At 40.8% G+C, this 21,953-nt stretch overlaps 1 protein-coding gene across 2 annotated transcripts in view; it reads left to right on the plus strand.

Annotated features, from left to right (window-relative positions):
• LOC108276159 (teashirt homolog 2) overlaps nt 1-8,842 on the plus strand; it is a 50,182-nt gene extending 41,340 nt beyond the window's left edge. For both annotated transcript variants that reach the window (XM_017487592.3, XM_047160249.2), the window contains exon 2: nt 4,984-8,842. In XM_017487592.3, the coding sequence (XP_017343081.1) occupies nt 4,984-8,009 (3,026 nt within the window). In that variant the 3' untranslated portion in view covers nt 8,010-8,842. The remainder of the gene's footprint in view (nt 1-4,983) is intronic.
• The last annotated feature ends 13,111 nt before the right edge of the window (nt 8,843-21,953 follow it).

A 21,953-nucleotide genomic window follows, 5' to 3' on the forward strand; every position in this document is an offset into this window, starting at 1 on the left:
AAGGATCCAATGTTACATATCTGGGAGTGGCAAAAGTATGTGAACCTTTTGGATTCAGTATCTGCAATTAAACATTTCCGTTAACTGTTGATCGGTCCTGCACATCGGCTTGGAGGAGTTTCAGCCCGTTCCTCAGTACAGAACAGCTTCAGCTCTGGGATGTCGGTGTGTTTCCTCACATGAACTGCTTGCTTCAGGTCCTTCCACAACATTCCTATTGGATTAAAGTCAGGACTTTGACTCGGCCGTTCCAAAACATTCACTTTACTCTTCTTTAACCGTTCTTTGGTAGAACGACTCGTGTGTTTAGGATCGTTGTCTTGCTGCATGACCCACTTTCTCTTCAGATTCAGAGCATGGGCAGATGTCCTGACATTTTCCTTTAAAATTCTCCGGAATCCTTCAGAATTCATTGTTCCATCAGTGCTGGCAAGCCTTCCTGACCCAGATGCAGTAAAACCCGAAACCACGATACTACCACCGCCATGTTTCACAGATGGGATAAGGTTCTTACGCCGGTGTTTTCCTTTCTCCATACATAACGCTTTTCATTTAAACCAAAAACTCTATTTTTGGTCTCGTCCATCAACAATCCAATAGCCTTCTGGTTCGTCCACGTGATTTTTAGCAAATGCAGACAGGCAGCAGTGTTCTTTTTGGAGAGCAGTGGCTTTCCCCTTGCACCCCTGCCATGCACACCATTTGTTGCTCAGTGTTCTGATGGTGGACTGATGAACATTAACGTCAGTCCTTAGTTGCTTAGACCATTAGCTTTTAGTTGCTTAGAAGTTACACTGGTACCTTTGTGACCTTGTGGACTATTACATGCCTTAATCTTGGAGTGATCTTTGTTAGTAACAATGGTGTAAGTTTCCTCCATTTGTACACAAGCTGTCTGACTGTGGATTGGTGGAGTCCAAACTCTTTAGAGATGGTTTTCCAGCCTGATGAGCGTCAACAAATCTCTTTTGTCTGAATTCCTCAGAAATCTCCTTTGTTCGTGCCATGAGACACTTCCACAAACACGTGTTGTGAAGATCAGACTCCGATAGATCCCTGTTCTTTAATTAAAACAGGGCGCTCACTCACACCTGATTGCAATCAATGGGATGACAAGCACCTGACTCTAATTTTGCCTTTAAATTAAATTAAACTGCTAATTCTAGAAGTTCACATACACTCACAGATATGTAATATTGGATCGTTTCCCTCAATAAATAAACGGCCAAGTATAATATTTTTGTCTCATTTGTTTAATTGGGTTCTCGTTGTCTACTTTTAGGACTCGTGTGTGTGTGTGTGTGTGTGTGTGTGTGTGAAAATGTGATGATGTTTTAGGTCGTATTTATGCAGAAATCTAGAAAATTCTAAAGGGTTCACAAACTTTCGAGCACCACTCAAAAGGAATGCAAATCAAGCCATTGACAGATTCACTTCTAGCTCATTCCAAAACACACTCCTAATGTGAATTACCAGCAGTATTACTATAAGAGCAGTTAAAGAGCACTTGTAATTATGCAGACGTCGGAGCAATGCTACAGAACGCTGTAGCTTCCGATGGTTTATACACTCTCAGGCTCTTGATTGACAGATTTACTCCAAACACAACTCGGTCCGTCTAACCGAGAGCGATTAGCCTACAGTGTTGCAATTCCTAAACGCCAGCTCCGTTGAGAATTATATATCGACCACCCTCGGCTTAACTCGGTGTCAAAACGTCTGACCGAGTTGCGTAATTTTTTTTTTTTTTTTTTTGCAATCTCATTACAAAAAAAATAAATAATACTTGTGCTATGGCGTATATAAAAACGTGATCAATCCGACGTTGCATGGATATCCAGAAGAAATCTTTTAGCCACTAAAAATACAAGTCTACAAGGAATTCGTGGTGGTGTTGGTTTCAAAAACCGAGAGCACAATATATAACGATTTACAGCGAGTTAGTTTTGCAAAGCCCCTAATATACAAGCGCTCGTTCTGGTCGAAAGTAATTATATGTGAGTTTAGCAATAAAAGAACAAACACATGAGACACCAGAACACTGTGGCTGCTTCTCTTGGCGCTGTGATGAACATCATATCCAGTAAGGAGCAATATTTTGGTTGGCAATATGTTTTTGTGTTGTGTTTTTTTTACTGTGAGCATTGTTGGTTGTAATAAGTCAGATGCAATGGAACATTCAGTGTTTTAGCATCGCCTCTCTATTGACCGTGCCTTTAAAAGGGAGTAGAGCTTATAGGTTGGGTATTTAAAACTGGTTACGTTTTGAGAAAAGGAAATGGTTGATTAACAATGAAAGCAGACTCTTGAAAGGTGTGTATTCGGCTTGTGTATGCGAATCATACGTGCTCTGCCCGGTGTACGCTCTGCTGTCTAGTCCTGCACGGCCGTTTGGCCGACACCCAGCGAGCTCTTGAAATCGAGGTCTTGTTATGCCAAGAGTCCGTTCCAATGGATTAATGTTATAAACACTTCAAGTGGCTGATTTATGGCAGACACCTTAGGTTTCTTGACCTTTGCATATCTCTGTCTGAAGATATAAATTTGTTTTGACATAGATTGGAGGTTTTACAGGAGTTTATGACATGCTAAATCTCAGCATCAGCATGCCAGCCCCTTATTTTGCGAGCCTATTTAAATCAAAGGCAGCCTTCATGAGTTTGAAAGAGCGCAGAGCACCAAACAGCCTCATATCATCACTTCTACCTGATAGCTATTCCTAAATTCAGCGAGGGTTAAAACACAAGGGTGCTCCGTGCTTGGGCTCGATTCAAATAATATATAGGTTAGTGAGCATTAATAAAAACGAATACAAATGGTCCCTGTCTTAGTTCAAGTTATGCTTTACTTGTTTTATTGACCTAAACGTCAGTGATTGATGGTAGGAGCATGGGATTTCATTGTAATTACCCTGGCTGTGGTATTGTGTCCTGATGTCGCTGTAGCGGTTTAGCACGGCAGACTGGCCTAACTCTTAATGTCTTGAGGGCCTGTGCCCTTGCATTTGATCTTGTATTCTGGATCCCTGCTGCTTGGCAGAGATCAGAGGCTGGCAAAAAGAAGCTTACTCTTACAAATGGCTTAGGGAGGAAATGCTAAGGGATTTTTATTTTTTTTTAAATTTTTTCCAAGACATCCGGGGGGGTTTGAGGTTAATTTGTGCTTTTGATGGCATTAAAATACAGCAGGGCATGCAGCTTCAAAACAGTGCATCAGTGTTCGAAAGAGTGCCTGTTTTATATTTAGTATCAAATCATGATTAGACGGTCCAATCCAAGTTGTACCAGAGAAAGTGCTTTTAAAATGAATCGTTTAACATGTTTGGTTTTTTTTTTTTAAAAAAAAAAAAACAATTGCAATTAATTGAAAAGGTCAGGGAAAAATTCGGATGTAAATTGCCTGAGATTTACTTAGAGTTCAGGTCATTAATAGCTGCGTCTGTATATCCAAGGTGTCAAATAGCATAATTTATTAACGCTTTATTTTCTTCAGCAGAGAATTCACCCTGAGCCTCTGTTTTATAGGTTAAACTACATGTAGAAGTTGTATACTATATGTTCTCCTGCTTGTTCTTACAGGGTAGCTCATGAAAACATAATGTTTTCCTCATACAGTCAAAAGTTCATCAGAGCAATCCGGTGCCTGCATGGAGAATATTTGTAAACAGTTTTGTTCCCACCAGCGCTATTAAAAATGTCACGAACATGCAGAAATATTCCAGTCTGTTTTGTTTTTTTTTGTTTTTTTTAAGACGTGCGAACCTCGGCGACTACAAATAAGTAGTCTTGTTAGAATTGTTCGCTAAAACCGGCCATTGTGTTTTTTGTTTATAGCTATGCAGCATGCTATTAATGCTCTCATTACACATATATACCTTAATCTACCATCACAAAGGAAGAGAGATCACCCAGTTATAGTCCAGAGCTCTTCAGTTAAGTGAAATCTATGTATAGGGTATACAAACATTTCAATGCATAAAACATGATTTCCTTCTCAAGCACCAGGAGATGGTAAGGGTATTCCGTGAAGCATTCACTCATCTTGGTCTGCTGGATGTTAAATCTTGTTGTTGGATCAAGGTCACCACGCACTGGGAGTCCGTTTTCCTGTGCGCAAGGCCTCCGTTCTGCGTGCATTCTCCATGTTTGTTTTCAGAGTCTGAATCCCGTTTCCATCTTCATCCATTAGCTGGCAGCAGTTCACCTCCAGGCTTCCTCTTGAGGCGCCTTTAAAATATTGATAAAAAAGTCTTATTTTCAGAGTCCAAATGCTGAAGGCCTAGAGGGGGCTGCACATGGTAGTACTTTTAAAGCTTACAATCGACAGTTCTCTGTGTTGAGTGTAACTCAAAATGGAATATTAACCAGAGGAAATGCAAGTGACTGGTCATATATATATATATATATATATATATATATATATATATATATATATATATATATATATATATATATATATATATATATATATATATATTTTATTTTATTTTATTTTATTTTATTTTATTTTATTTTATTTTATTTCACTAAAAGCTCTTATGCCTGGAACAACAACTGAATTTTGAACGGGCAGCCAAATGTGTAGTTATTGGAATATAAACTATATACATACATGGTATAGTATATTTTAAAAAGGGAGAATCGGACCAATTTCACATTTTTTTTATACCAGTTCTAATTATTTATTTTTTATTTTTTATTTTTTTTGTATTCCTGTACATTTTACAGTTCTTGGATTAAACAAGACAACCCCCCCCCCCCCCCTTTTTAGATCATTCAAGACGATCAATTCTGTTTACCTCTAATTAAATTTTGGAAGATATTTAAAATGGAATATGCACCCTAACTTTAATCAGTCAGGAATAGATTAAATAGTACATCATCTCTTGAGCTATCCCATCATGTACACAGGACACCTTTTATAGCACTGTCTTAGATCTTTCTGAATCACAGATGCAATCTTTTTTTTCTTTTTCTTTTTCAGTGTATGAGCCAGATGATGATGTTGGTGCCCCTGAACCAGTGGCAGAAGAGGAGGGAGGAAATGACATGCAGAATGAAGATGAGGGGTCTGAAAAGACCAGCGCTAAGATTCCTGAGGACAAGGAAACGGACAACAAGAGCAGCTACAGCTTCCAGAATTCTCCTGTAAGTGTCTTGTCCAACCAGGAGGTCGAACTGGAGTCCCGTCTGAGTGATGGCAGTGATAGACTGTCTGACTTCAAGGCCTCTTCCCCACCAGAGAGCCTGAGGGACAATGAGAATCATGGTTCAAAACCCAAAGATGAGATGTACAGTAGCCTTGAGAAAATGAGGGCAACTTATGTCAACTTCCTCTCAGACTCCTACTGGACAAATATTGGACTAGACCTTAAGGTTGGTAACACCGGCAGCAAGCCAAACTGCGACAGCTCCAATGCAAGCACTAAGCGTGAGTTTGACTGGCATCAGGATGCACTGTCCAAAACTTTACAGCAAACACTGTCCCCAAAACCTGTGTCTAAGCCCAACCTGTTCAGCTCTGTGCACCTGTACAGACAAAGCAGCAAAGCATGTGGTACAGTGTTCACAGGGGCCAGTCGCTTCCGCTGCAAAGACTGCAGTGCAGCATATGACACCTTGGTAGAATTGACCGTGCATATGAACAAGAGCGGTCACTACCAAGATGACAACCATAGCAGACAAGGAATTGCCTCCACTTCATCTTCCAAAAGTCGGAAGAGGAACCTACAAGACATGGAAGGCAAGGAGGATGCCCAAAAAGTGCTGAAATGTATGTTTTGTGGCCATTCTTTTGACTCTCTCCAAGACCTAAGTGTCCACATGATTAAAACTAAACATTACCAGAAAGTGCCTTTGAAAGAACCTATTCCAGTAATCACTCCTAAATTAGTTCCACCAACAAAGAAGCGTGCCTTTGAATCTACAAGGCCTTGTTCCCCCGACTCCACCACCGGTACCATAGGCTACAGTGAAGCCCAAAGGTCATCTGGTCTTACAAACGCTCCAAACAACCGATATGGCTATCAAAATGGTGCTAGCTACACATGGCAGTTTGAAACATGCAAATCCCAGATTCTAAAGTGCATGGAATGCGGAAGTTCACATGATACCCTTCAACAGCTGACCACTCATATGATGGTCACTGGTCATTTCATCAAAGTGACAAACTCCGCATCCAAGAAGGGTAAACAGTTAACTCTTGATCCATTAGCATTAGAGAAGATGCAGACACTAGCGGAACCCACTTGTAATGAATCTGAGGGACAGAAGGCCTCGCCAAAAACTACTGCCTCTGGGGATTCTCAGAAAATGTCCCAAAAGGTAAAGAAACCTGACCAAGAAGAAGAGAGAAGTAAGGATGAGCAGCAAGATGGGGCAGATCAAAAGTGTACTGATGCTAGTTTTAAATATCCATACCTACGAGAGGAGGACCTGGAACAAGGGGCCAGTGGAGGGGGTGATATACTGAAGTCTTTAGCCAACACAGTGGCTACAGCAATTAATAAGGCACAGACGGGGACACCCAGCTGGAGTGCTTACCCCAGCATACATGCAGCTTACCAGCTATCAGGTGTAATTAAGAGCGCCCCTCTTTCTGCGTCTCCCCCCATACAGGTTAAACAGAATCACAGCCACAGATTGAGGCTCATTGCCCCCAAAGGAAAGTTTTATCAGGGACTTCGAGGACATGAGAGTTTCCAGGGACATCACAATCCAGACATCAAAAAGGAGAGGGGAGGTGTATCTGATGACAAAGAGAGCCAGAACAGCAAGTTTGATCTGGCAGAGAATGATGACAGTGATTGTCAGGATGATTCCTCTTCCTCTTCAAAGCTGGATGCAGACTGTGTAAGTGAAGGGAATGACACGATCAAAGGGAAGTTGAGCCCAGCTTTCTCTGACACAGCCAACCCTTCACCAAGCCCTCCTGCCAGCAATGGGCACAGCAGTTCCTCAGACCTTGTCAGCGACTCTCAGGAAGTCCCTACTATAAACCCTTTAAGTGCACTACAGTCTGTCCTGAACAATCATTTGGGGAAGGCAAATAAGCCAAGGCAAGAGGGTGTTCTGTCTCAACGTATCCAACCTATATTCTCAGAACTAAGCCGAGGCCTTGAGAAACCTGGCTCAATGCTCACGTCCTCTGCTGTAATCAGGGCCAACAGCAACTTCGTCTTCACAAATAATGACCAGCCAATAGACTTAACAAAAAACAAACACAAACTGAGTTCCTCTCTCTCGTCACAGTCCTCCACTCCTATGCCTCAGAAACATGCACTGTCTGACATTGCTGATATGGTAAAGGTTCTTCCCAAAGCCACAACGCCAAAGCCCTCAATACCATCCAGAGTGCCTGCAATGAAACTGGAGTCAGACGTGAGGCGGTTCGAAGACGTATCCAGTGAGGTGTATTCTGTCCACAAACGTAAAGGCAGGCAATCAAACTGGAACCCTCAGCATTTGCTCATTCTTCAAGCCCAGTTTGCTTCCAGTCTCTTTCAGACCTCCGAGGGCAAGTATCTTCTCTCCGATCTTGGTCCTCAAGAACGGATGCACATCTCCAAGTTTACCGGACTCTCTATGACTACCATCAGCCACTGGCTAGCCAACGTTAAATACCAACTTAGGAAAACAGGTGGGACCAAATTTTTAAAGAACATGGACACGGGCCATCCAGTCTTCTACTGCAACGACTGCGCATCGCAGTTTCGAATGCCGTCCGCTTTCATATCCCATCTTGAATCCCATCTTGGCTTTCAGATCAAAGACATGAGCAAACTGCCAGTCGAGCACCAGACAAAGGTAGCAGAGCCTGAACTGGCGAAAGCTTTCAGTGTTAGAGTGACAGAAGCACTGGTGACAGAAGAAGACATTGACTCGAAATTCAAATGCAAGCTTTGTAGTCGGACATTCGCCAGCAACCATGCGGTCAAACTTCACTTGAGTAAAACTCACAGCAAATCTCCAGAGAATCATTCACAATTTGTTGAAATGGACAAAGAGTAGCTTGGTTGGTTTCTACTATATATAGTTTTGTTGTTAATAATTGTAATTGCTCTGCTTTTCTATATAAAAAAAATAATAATAATAATAATAATAACGGGTGAAAATTATTTTTTTTTCATGTTACATGTAGCATTAAGTAGTATGCTCATGAATTTAAACTGAAACATTTCATCATGTTAAGGACAAATGGACACTGGCTGGATTTAGAAGGAAGTGTAAGTAAATGCATTGCAAAAGATTTTGAAATGAATCCATTGACATAATTCTTTGCACTCTGCTCAATTGCATCACCAGTAATGAACTGTATTATTGCTTGAAACATAACTGCTGATGTTTGCATGCGATAGCTCTGGCTATGACTATTTATTTGTATGATATGGCAAGTTTTAATTGTAATACTTTTAACAGCAAATTGATGATGCATTAACTATAAGCTCTGATGATGCACCTGAATTGACAAATGTTCAAACAGGTAGCCAAACACACATTTCCACCAAAAAAAAAAAAAAAAAAAAAAAAACCCAACTAAAATGCAAATAAAAAAATCATAATAATAAAAGGGGGGGGGGGATAAATGTACAGTACATTATTCTGTAAATATTTGTGTTGCAATGATAGAACAGAAAAGCACTTTAATAAATGTTTAATCACCAGTTTAGGCTCAGATTCGGTATGTGAGTTAACAGATTTAGACAACTTTGACATAAAGATGTCTCACATCGATGTGTATATATAGCACTGCAGAAAAATGTGTCTCATCAAACCGAGGATAGTGAGACAGAACGTACTGCACCTTTTATACCAGTAAAAAATAAATCATTAACATTTTTCTACCTGCCTTCCTGCATTTATTTTGCGTACGGCAACAATCGTATGAGTTGTTTTCAGGGGAAATAAATGAAGACTTTGGGGGAAAATAATTTGGACAATTGCTCAATGAGCATTTCTTGTGGTGTTTGTTGGCCTGGTATGTGGCATAATGACAATCCGTTAATGCATAAAAAAAAAAAAAAAAAAAGCTATTAACCAAAAAGGAAAGAAAAAAAAAATTCCTGGTACAAGGTTAAATACACACTTGAAATTTTAGCTACATGCAGATTACAGTAGAAGACCATAGTGGTTATTTCATTTCCGCCGAATATTTTTTTTTACCACTAATATCTTAGATATGCTAATGAACCTTCATTTCATTACTGCATATGCTATGAGCCGTGCCTATATCATAACAATTAAAAATATCTCCCTCAGCCTCTCTCGTTTTAGAGCTATTAAAGAATAATTACCGTCTAAGTACATAAACAATTAATGTTTTTTTTTATTATTATTTCTTTTCTTTTTTTTTCCCCTACCAGTCAAGTCCTCAATTACTACTCCCTATCATATGTTTTATAACTGCCAACTGACATTTGATGGCAAATGGGAGGAAGCATCTGTGCTTTGGTGATTTGAGCATTCTGACACCAACTCGCCCTCCGCTGCTGAAAACGAGGAGGCAATCACGCCGTTCATCAGACGACTCCTAATGCAGTTCTAGTGTTCAGCAATAATTCCACCTTGCATTTATAATTGCAGGCATAGATCCCACACCTCAGTGCACAGATTAAAGCCATAAATTATTTAGTGCCTTGCTTCGCCAATGGATCCACAATTCCCCTCTGTCAAGGCATTATCCTTCAGCTTAGCAACTTCTTTTCAAATGGAAGCCAGAGGATGATTTAAGATATGGTTGAATAATATGACAAAATAAATGCGATATTCCGGCCATTTGTGTTCCTTAATTAAAACCGAGAGTCTCTGAAGTGGCTCGTCAAATGGAAGTGTGCCGTGACTGCAGTAAGTCACAGCCGAGTCATTTAGCCTTTTGCGCTTAATGGGGAAATTTTAAATGACCACGCTAGTGGATGGGCATTTGTGGCATGAGGGCATTTGAAATGGCTTTTGGAGGTAGCAGCTCAATGTCAGCGATTCGCATTAAGCCATAGAAAGAATATCCTTTCATCAATGTACTCAGGGCTAGGAAATTAGCTGTTTCTAATATTAATTCAGGCCAATAATTCAAAGTCATTCGAGATTTATTGCCACATTAAAGGCGAGCTTGAATCGGATGCACGATCATGAGCTAAAACAACCCAACAATTAATTGTGCCTCATATGTTTGCGCACAAGGGGGGGGGAACGGACTAAACAAATAAATAAAAGTGCTGATTATGATACTAACAGCACCATCATGCCTAAGAAATAAAAAAAAAAAAATTATTAATGTTGCATTTCGAGAACCTAATCTTTGCATATGTAAACAGCTTGAGAGTATGTGCCCATGCATTTGTCTCATTTTCTTGCAAATAGATCAACACAGACAGATTATTTTCGAATGCTTAATCCAGCAAATGGGTTCCACTTCTCTTCTTGTTCTTCTTCTTTTTTTTCTTTTTTTTTTTCTTTTCTCCAAGCCTGTGTGTATCAGCTTGTCAGGCTGCCACTTGAAAAGTGTCAGTCCTCCACCTAATTAAGTCACCGTGCTGGAAAAGTGCTGTGTGCATCTAGACACTGATTTAAAACCACGCAGAAATAAAACATTTTAACTGCACTAACTGGACTGAAAATACACCCAAATCTATTGGGGAAAATGTCATGGAGCAGTTAAGTGTCACATGTCAAATGAGCAGCAAAATAATAGGAAGAACCCAGAGAAGGATGTAGGAACCAAATGATTTTATTAGGACATTTCGCTGGTTTTTACATATTCCCCAAGACAGATGCAAAATTGGTCATATTGTTTAACCTTGGCTGTCAATTATTGTGAACCTTTTTTTTTCCCCATCTAAGTGTGCACCCATCACAGTCTCACTAGCTGCTGAAGATTTTCTCCCACATCATGGTTAAGATTACAGCTCTTCCTGTTGTAAATCCTTTTTCAGTTTCTTGAACTCAAAACCATCACACAAAAAAAAAAAACAGTTGGCCTGCTGAAAGCGCTTCAGAAGTACAGAACGGCGCCGTGAGTCTTTCGGAAACGGTTGGAGGTGGGAAATGCAGGGCTCGCAGCTGCAACCTTGGCAGACGGGCCATGTTTGAGCTTTAGGTCAGCGAACTCTGGCTGTGTTTACAGGACGAAGGGGAACGGCTGAAATCTGCTGGAGTCGCTGCTGATTCATGTCACAGTGAGTGGCAGATAACCTGGAGGCGACCAGAGCCTGACAGCCAAAGCTATTACCGCCCCACATAAGACCAACATCCCTCTGGTGTGCCCGGATGCTCTTGCTTTCCTGCCTTTCTGGCTGTGCACCCCAACAGAGCCAGCAGATGCCAGGAGGATCCAGCATCACGCTTACAGTACGGGGTCGAGCACAGACCCTAACAGGAGTGTCAAAAATAGATTTTCGGGTTCGGGTTAACCTTTGGAAATAGCCTTAATATACGCTCATCTCTTTATTAGGAACCTGCTCGTTCATGCAACTATCCAATCAGCCAATCGTGTACCAGCAGCATAATACATAAAATCATGCAGGTCCAGGTCAAGAGCTTCACGTCATTGATCTCAATGGCTTTGACCATGGACTGGTTGTTGATGCCAGACAGGCTAGGTTGAGTAATTCAGAAACTAGGAATAGAGCATATAAGCAAATATTATAAGATAAGCAACAAGACACGTATACATATAGATAAGTAAGTGGGGGGAAAATCGACTATCCGCATGTGCAGTTTCAACAGGCCATTAACTGTTTTCGGATGTGATTACGTTATCACGTGTAAGAGGTGTGAAAATTGAATTATTCTAGAATTTGTGGTAAATACTAAGTATTGTATTGGGGGTGTTTTTGCCGCACTGCTGTGTGTGGCAACAGGCCGTGTTCTGGCTCTGCGCTCCGCTAGCTAGAAGCATCTGGAGAGCTGCAGGCTGGCGGCAGAGCTCATTGTGGCAGTCATGATTGTGCTGACGACAGCACAGGGGCCCGGCCGGGAGATTAGGGCCCGACCAAGGAGTATGATTTGTTGCTTTCATATTTTGGGCGATGTCAGCTTCAATCGGAGGCAGTGCTGTGCCCCAGGCTAGGCACACTGACACATCTGAGAGACCTACTGATGAACTGCTGGCAATCAAGTGTGAGTTCTGCTCTATCCAGCCTGAGTACACTTCCACTCTCTCGCTCTCTCTCTCCCCCTCACACACACACACACACACACACACACACACACACACACTGTTGTTCAGCTGTAGAGTCAGCATGCCTCTGCTGCTTTCCAGATAGAGTATTAAAACTCCTACAAACTGATGTAATAATGTTTTGGCACCTCAGATGAAAAGGAAAGCACACTGCAAAAGTCTGATAGTTTTATAAATTTATAAATGATTATAGGAATCCACTGGTTAATGCAGTACCAGCACCAGTCTGCAGGGTGCAGCAATTCCCGACTAGAACTGCCATTGACACCAAATTATATGTAGCATGTAGCAAATGTAGCACGTAGTTTCTGGCATTGCAAAGGTGACTGACTCAACCAACAGTGTACAGAGTCTGTTATGTATTATGTCCACACTGATGTCCTGTGTGTGTGATCAGCTACATCACAATAGTAATACAATGTTCTTATTAATAACCCCTAACACCACCCGCACACCACTTTTTGTTCTTCTTCTTCTGCTTTTTTTTTAATAATATATATAGATATGATCATTATGCAATGTGAGTGAGTGGATCCTTTTCCAGTTGCTCATTCAGAATTTGTTTATTATTATTATTATTATTATTATTATTATTATTATTATTATTAATATTCCTGAACTTCTCTTCCAAAGTAAGGTGAGTACTTCGAGCCATCTTTCAACTATAGTTACATCTGGCAAAGCGAGAAATTCAGTCCCTAATACGGTGACTGCAACAGAAAAATCAGAGAATCAGTAGAATTAGAAAGTTGTTAGGACCTGATTACCCCCCAAAAAAGTTATATTACTGAAATATTATATTATATTATATTGTATTGTATTGTATTATATTATATTACTTAAGCTGTTTACAAATTTAACAGGAATGACTGAAAAAAGGAACCATTATATAAAAACATACTACGAACTGCCAGAAAAGTGAACAGAGTGATTATTCTTTGAAACAATTGAAATGTAACATTCAGAAAACGTTCAGAAAATGCTCAGAAAAATGCCCAAAGAACCCCATTTATGTCCATGGAAAACGGTAAAGGTGAAGGGGTAGGTGAGACAGAGCCCCACCATAAATATCAGCCATTCATCAAATTTTAATGTTCATAAAATCCACATGTAAAACTCCATACATTTTTAAATTAAGTTGAAATAATTCTAACCACCTTTGAGTGCCAAAAAGTTTTTAAAAAATAAATAAATAAATAAATGTTATTTGACAGATATAATCTGATTTACAATCTTGGGCTAGTTTAAAAATGTGGCTATGTTGCTATTTTGCTTTAAAGCAAGTAATGTGAATTAAATCGAATCCATTCTTGCAAACAAAGGCAAAGTGTAAATGCAGACAGTGTGTCTATGATGCATAGAACCATCCATCCATCCATTTTCCATATCGCTTATCCCACACAGAGTCACGGGGAGCCTGGAGCCTGTCCCAGGGAACTCGGTGCACAAGGCGGGGGACACCATGGACAGGGTACAAACCCATCACAGGGCACAATCGCACACATTCACACTCTACGGACAATTTGGAAACACCATTCAGCCTACAACGCATGTCTTTGGACTGGGGGAGGAAACCAGAATACCCCACACTCAGAGCACAGGAAGAACATCCAAACTCCACGCACACAGAATGGAGGTGGGATTCAAACCCCCAGCAGCGGCAGTGCGAGGCAACAGTGCTAACAACTCAACCACTAAGTCACCATGCCCCCCATGCACAGAACCATTTGGCAAATATTGGCAGAGGGCAAGGGGAATCATGGTAAGAAATGCGTGTGCACCTCAGTGCTGCTAGACTATATGCTGGATCACTTAATGTTGTAGTATCTCAACTGCCTAGTATGGGGTTACTCAAAAAATCACTACATAGTAGCCTATAGCTTAAGTTCTGCCTCAAAATCTATGGTGACGAATGTTGAAATGTTTATCCTTGTGTCAAGCAAAGAAGGAGAAATACCAACATTTCCTGTAGTTGTCCAGTATCCTGTAATAATGGTTTGTTTTACAATGCTATTCTTGGGTTTCATGTGACATTACACTGTATAATGGTTGCCATTTTGGGGACATGTCAGCGACTGCATCAGTGATGTTGAGTTGGGTTTCTAAAATAACTCCTTGGGAATACCCCAAACAACAGGTTCTCTAGAGATCTATTGTTAAAATGAATTCTCATAAGAATCCCCATAGCAAATAGGATGTCTAAGTGTAAAGTCTACACACATAGAGTATTTCCTGTCTGGTTTGTGTTGCTGTCTCTGCTCTTTGGCGTTGCCCTCTGTTGCTGACGGTGCAACATACTTTGGGAGTCTCACGTTTGAAAGATTACTCGAATTGAGTGATGCCCTGCCTCAGCCTTTCAAACACTTTCTCCCAGCTCGACGATATCAAGCGTGTCTTTTTTGGGTCTGCGCAGCGATGACCGTAGAAACGAAACGTAATGAATATTTAAAGATCGCCATTACGTGTCGAGCTCACCACAATGGAGACATAAAAAGAGGAAGCTGCAAGTGGAAAATAGCAACTGCCCTGAAAATTATCACCCTGACAGTTTAAAATAGTATGATGAAGAGCTGTGAGGAAGAACCTGAAGCTCAGCACTGCCATTATGAGACTTCCTGAATTTGAAACATTTTATTAAGGGATTTGGGTGGGTTTTAGATTGATAGTTATGCGATGGCGGTTGTGCTTCTTGGGCAAGATTCTGCAGATTAAGAGAGGAAATGAACTTTTAAAAAATGTCTAGCTTTGGATTGCAGTGGATAAGTAAGGAATAAAACACGATGGGTCATGCAGGTTACAGGAGAATAATCAATGTACACTGTGTACATATAACAATCGGTGTATAATGTGGTTTAATCAACATCTAATATACCAAACGACTGCAGCTTTAAATGTATTGTATCTAACTAAGAAGCCTATGTTCATGCATTAGGATATACCTTGACTTTAAAACCTATTTCCTGAACATAAACAACATACAGTAGCTGTGAGGACTGTTTAAGCCATGTTAACATATGAAAGCACATTGTCATCTGGCTCAGAAAAGAACCACAGTGAGGCAGACAGGAAGTTTCAAGTGTATTCAACCAGGGAAAATTTGATGCCTATTTGTCCCATTACAGCACATCAGCATCAGAGACGGAAGCGAGACACTGGATTTGTCCTTATTTCATAACATGTTTAATGACAGATTGACAGAATTTGCAAATGCAATCTGGCATGAATGTTGCTAACTCGGGCGCTCTGTGAAGTGAGCATGCTTATGTGCATCATTCAATTTTGCATTGCGCTTTGTATGACTTTAAAACCAACTCGAGTCATGCTAATATTTCGAAGCCATCAGACAATGAATAATTATGACACTGAAGCAGCTTCACGTGATTTAAACACATCACAACAGTTGTGCAGATAAACAGAAATTATGTGATGGTGTAGGCAAGCTGTTGCTTCCGATTGCAAAAATAAATCCATCCAATGTATAATGTTTCAGAATATGCTAAATTAATTTATGTTTGAATGATCAGGATACATTTTGTAAATTCACTGCACGATTTTGCCTTCCCACAAGTACACCACAAATTGTTGCTTGGAGCGCTGAGCTACGTATGTGGACAAAAACTACATAAAAATGAATGTACAGTATATTGTAATATATTAATGCTGAGTTAGTGATCCTATTGTTGCTAAATAATAAGAGACCATTTTTATTGGAGATATTGTATATAATGAAGATGGGCTATAGTCAGTCATTTGCACCTACAGGCTCACTTATATGGTAGATTTACCTGTTTGAAAAAGTAGCAGTGAGCGTAGATGTAGGTAATAAACTCTAAATTCAGCGTAAAGAGTTTATAATAATAACAGGTAAATAGCACAAATACAAATTGAGTGCAGTTGTCATTTTCTGAAGGAAAAAAAGTAATTATAAGTTCAAAATGGTCACTACTGTTTTACACGTGATGTATTTTTGACAATTTTAAATAATATAATAATAATAATAATAACAACAGTGTCATGAATCAGGCCTCCATGGTTCCTCCCGCTCACCACCAGAGGGCACCATCACCCGAGTGCTGACTCCTTTTCTCATCTGAAAGATGGAGGTCTCCGCCCATGTATTAATTATCGTGGACGAAATGAGGTCACAGTCAAGATTCGTTACCCCCTTCCTCTGGTGCCAGCTGCCCTGGAAGAACCGCGGAGAGCCAGGTTCTACACAAAGCTCGACCTGCGCAGCACCTACAACCTCATTCGGATTCGTGAAGGAGATGAGTGGAAGACGGTGTTCTCCACCAGCACTGGGCACTATGAATATCTCATCATGCCAGTCGGACTGGCCAATAGTCCTTCAGTATTCCAGGCCTTCATTAACGATACGTTCTGTGATATGTTAAATCAGTTTGTGATCGTATACATCAACGGCATACTCACCCACTCGAGCACACTTGAAGATCATGTCGGACACGTGTGAGCCGTCCTGAAACAATTCATATCCAACCAACTCTACGCCAAGGCTGAGAAATGAGAGTCTCACCAAACAGTAATATAATTTATATTCTATGTGATCAGCCAACGATGGAGGACAGTAAAGTAAGGTCAGTACTACAGTGGCCACGTACCATTACGTTAAAGAAGCTGCAACATTTCCTAGGATTTGAAAACTTCTACAGACACTTTATCAGAGGTGTCAGTACAACTGACATCCATGCTGAAGAAAGGGGTCTCTCGGCTCACCTGGTCCCTGACAGCTGTCCAAGCCTTCAAAGACCTCAAAGCTCGCTTTACCACTGCACCCATCCTCCATCATCCTGACCCAGACCAACCATTCATTGTTGAAGTGGACGCTTCCAATACGGGCATCGGAGCTGTACTCTCCCATCATCATGACACTCTTCCCAAGCTTTTCCAATGTGCCTACTTCTCCCGCAAGCTCTGTGCTGCCAAACAGAACTATGACGTCGGCAATCAAGAATTAGTGGCGCCACTGGCTGGAGGGAGCTAAACACCCGTATTTAGTGCTCACAGACCACCGAAACCTAGAGTATCTACGCACCACAAAAAGACTCAACCCCAGGCAGGCTAAGTGGGCTCTGTTCTTCCCCCGCTTTCACTTCACTGTCATCTACCACCTCAGTTCAAAGAACACCAAAGCCAATGCTCTCTCCCACCAGCACGAACAGTCCAACAAGCTCAGACCAAGGAACCCATCATATCTCCCACAACAATCATCACTCCTGTACAATGGGACATCATGACAGAAATAACCCACACTCAAACTCATGACCCACCACCCCCTGAATGCCCTCCTAGCAGCACTTACGTCCCACTCATGCTCCGCAAGAAGGTCACCCTATGGGACCACTCCTCTCTCAGCTCTGGCCATCTCGGAACCACCGCCACTCTCCAATTATTATATAATCAGTTTTGGTGGCCCATCATGCAGGCAGACACCATCTCATATGTGCAGAACTGTTCCACTTGTAACATCAATAAATCATCTAAACAACTCCCAGCCGGGTTATTACGTCTGCTACCCATACCTCAGCACCCTTGGTTCCACGTAGCCATAGACTTCGTCACAGACCTTCCCAGTTCCCAGCGTCACACCACCATACTTACCATCATAGACCTCTTTTCTAAGGCCTGCCATCTCATCCCATTACCCAAACTGCCCACCACCTTTGAAACAGCAAAGCACTAATGTAACTATGTATTCCAATTCTATGGCCTACCAGAAGACATTATCTCCAACTGAGGACCCCAGTTTACCTCTCATTTATGGGCAGCGTTCTGACAGCAGCTCAACATAAATGTCAGCCTAACCTCCGGATACCACCCACAATCTAACAGTCAGACCGAACGCGTGAACCAAGAACTCACCCGCTTTCTCAAATCCTGTTGTAACCAGAATCAGGAACCGCTATCTACTCTGGGCCAAATATGCCCAGAACTCCCTCCGTAAGCTCTGTATAGGCCTAACCCTGTTCCAGTGCACGGTTTCCAGCCTCCCCTATTCCCCTGGTCAGGAGAACACACAGAGCTACCAGCAGTCAATGACTGGCTCAAAAAAAGCGAGGCAACCTGGAACCAGGTTCACGTTCTTCTCCAATGAGGACTCAGAAGAAAGAAGGAACAGGCCAACCACCATCATCATCACTGACTAACCCAGAATACAACCTTGGCCAATGGGTCTGGCTGTCCACCGTGACCTCTGACTCCAGCTGCTATGCAAAAAAATCCATCCAAGGTATGTGGGTCCATTCAAAAGAATCAGACAAATCACACCTGTATCATACAGTCTTGCCCTGCCACCAACTTATCACATTTCTCCAACTTTTCAAGCCCCCTGGTGGTGCAAGATGGGAGGTGGAGGAGGCCAGCCAAGTACTTACTCCTTCCCTGGACTCCATTTCCTATAACCCCACACCCGGAACTGGATTACACACACACACACACACACACACACACACACACACACACACACACACACACACACACACACACACACACACACACCTGTTTCCCATCTCTATGGACTATTTAAGATGCTCCCATGTTCTCCATCCTTGCAAAGTCTTTTGCAGTTTATCTTGCCTGTGTTTGACTTTGGACTATTTATGTATGTTTGAACCTTCGCTGCCTGCCCCGACCATGTACTTGTTTATCGACTACGCCTCTGCTCTGCCTATGACTGTGAGTTTGTCTATGATTGATCTGTGCCTGCCTTGGATCCTCACTCCACTGACCCTTCTTTACAGACAAGTGTCATGCCTGGTCAGAAGCCATAATCAGGTCTGTTTGAGACAACTTGATGCTGTTTAAGTTCCGTGTATAATTAAGGCTTGCAGTTTGCATGATGCTAAACTGGAGACTATAAAGTCCTCTTTTTGTTATCAATATTAACCTTGCAGTTCCTGTGACAACATTTTGGTTGAGGGGAAAGTTGTCTACATTGATTTTTTGGCTAAAATATGTAAGTGAAGCAACGTGGAGTTTCCCACCACTTTTACGATCGCAAAATCACTCCACGATGTATGGTTTTAGATGTACATTTGTTCAACTGTGTTCACTACAGCAGGTTCCTTTTCCATCACCATCGAAGAGCACACAGAAGAACTAATCATCATTAACCAGGGTTGCTAAGTTTCAGCAAAACTTCCAGTCCAACGACATCTTAAACACCACACAAAAGACCTGAAACTAGCACAAAAAATCCAGACATTGGAAAAAGGGAGTCACATGTTTCTTCTTTTTCTCAGCCTTTGCATGGGAAACAAGATTACCATGGTGCAACACACATTTCTCATGTGGAGATTTTCCTTTCCACAATCCTCCTTTCCCTCTCCTAATCGTTGCAACAGAATTGAATCTTACAATAAAATTGGTTCTGTACATCATAGACACACTGTCTGCGCTTGCGCTTATCTTCTGTTTCAGGAAATGTATTCGATTTAATTCCCTTTATTTGTTATAGATAATTTATAAATTATTATTTTTAAACTAGCCCAATTTGCCACAAACATTTTGATAACCCTGTCATTAACTGCCGTTTCTACTGCTCCTCCTTCACTGAAACTGTTCATAGAGTGAGCATGGGCCTCTATTAGTGCTTGTTGTAGTTCCATTTTTGACCACTAGGTGCAATAATAACTATGGAGCTATGTATGGAGCTAAATGGGGCTGTGAGCATGCTGCCCTATGATTGCACATCTAGAAAGAACAACTAATCTTCAGAGTCCTTGAAGTCCTCATTCACAACTACACACATTTTAAATTCCAATTATAAAAATTATTTTAAAAAAAGCTTTTTAAATTTTTATAATTGGAATTTAAAATGTGTGTAGTTGTGAATGAGGACTTCAAGGACTATGAAGATTAACATTTGCAGTGTAAATGAATTAGCAGTATATTGATACACACACTGTAGATTTACAGATGTACACATATAGTAGGAATATTTGTATATTTTATTGCCTGCAACAATCTCAATTTCAATATATAGCCGTATATATTTCATTTCCATGTGAGTGAGCGAATGAAAACGCTCCCACTTTGTCTCATGCTCAGTGCACAGATTGCTGCAGATGAAGGTTAGGAGGAAGAAAGGCTGTAATTAAGGAGGACATGTTAGATATTAGATTAACTATATTAATATAAAAGCACCTGAATTGAATAAACATGAACCTTCAGATAAATTGCTTGCCAATTGCTTGACACTCATTTGACAGAGAGATTTGCAGAAGTAGTGAATTTATGGGTTCTTATAATAATAATAATAATAATAATAATAATAATAATAATAATAATAATAATAATAATAGAAATTATAATGTGTATATATTTAATGTAAGCTTTAAATAAAGTCAATTTGAAGGTAAAATAAAAGCATGCATCGAACGCTGTAACTAAGAAAGAATTGTGCATGCTATGGAGTCATTAAATTAAAAAAAGAGAGAGAAAATGGCAAGGAAACCACTATAACATTTTATTATCCATCTTTATATCAGCATTTAAAGAGAAAGATTATATGTCAGGCCCCGGTCAGACCGGACCAAAGCAGACATATGTCACAGTAACGAATATGCGGCCTTTTGCGTGTAAATCATGTGTCACATGGTCAGTAAGTTCATCCTAAGGCCACGGAATACATTTTGAATGCAAACACAGGTCTCCATTTTTCTCTTTTGATTGGCTGCTTCCTGCAGACTAAGTAGATTATTTCACAGCAGTGTATTTCCCAGATATTCATTGCCATCAAACTGGGCATATTTCATACACTGACTTTGGAGCCTATCTGTTGTGCTCATGTAATGGGTTCATTTTTAGAGACCATTACAAAACATGAATCTTCCTGATATACAAATAAAGGAAGATATCGTTGGAGGGTGGGGGTAAGAGTATTACTGCCAGAGGAAAATAATAATAATAATAAAAATAAAATAAAAAATAAAAAAAAACCCTAGTCTCAGAGCATCTTTGCTCCTTCATCTAAACCTTTGTACACAAAAGCATTGGGGGGAAAAAAGACTTTGCAGATATGGATCACTATGATTCGTGCAGTGTATTAAAGGTTAAAAGGTGAAAATAAGGATTTTGCTTATTTGCCAAAAATGCTCTTGTCCACTAAAAAGCCCAAGAAAATCAGCGGAAAATGCAACTACAAACAAAAGATGAGGGAGGTGGGAGGAGACTGGAGAACCTGTAAGAACCCCTCATGGACAACATGCACAGGGCAGTAACTCAAGCCCAGGATCAAACTGAGGACCCTGAAGCTGTGATATTGCAATACTATCCACTGCACCACCAAATGGTCAAGCAAGAAATATACTATAGATATAAAAATCTGCACACCCTGTTGCGGGTTTCTGTGATGTGATCACTCCAAGGTGGGAGGGTGAGGGGTGCAATATCAAATTATAATAAAGGGCTCTGTTCTTCAAAGAAAAGACATGGAGTGGATATAAAAGGTCTACATACCCCTGTTACAATTGCAGGCTTTTGTGGTGTAAAAAAAAATTAATCAATTTATATAGCATATAGCAACCAACAAAATTCAAGTGAAAAACAGGTAGAAACATTTTCCATCCATTTTCTGTACTGCTTATCCCACACAGGGTCACAGGGAGCCTGGAGCCTATCCCAGAGGATTTGGGGCACAAAATGGGACACCCTGGATGGGGTGCCAATCCATGGCAGAGCACAATCACACACACATTCACACACTATGGACAATTAGAGATGCCTATCAGTCTACAACGCATGTCTGTGGACTGGGGAAG

The sequence above is a fragment of the Ictalurus punctatus genome, chromosome 15, assembly GCF_001660625.3.
Source record: "Ictalurus punctatus breed USDA103 chromosome 15, Coco_2.0, whole genome shotgun sequence".
Taxonomy (NCBI): Eukaryota; Metazoa; Chordata; class Actinopteri; order Siluriformes; family Ictaluridae; genus Ictalurus; species Ictalurus punctatus.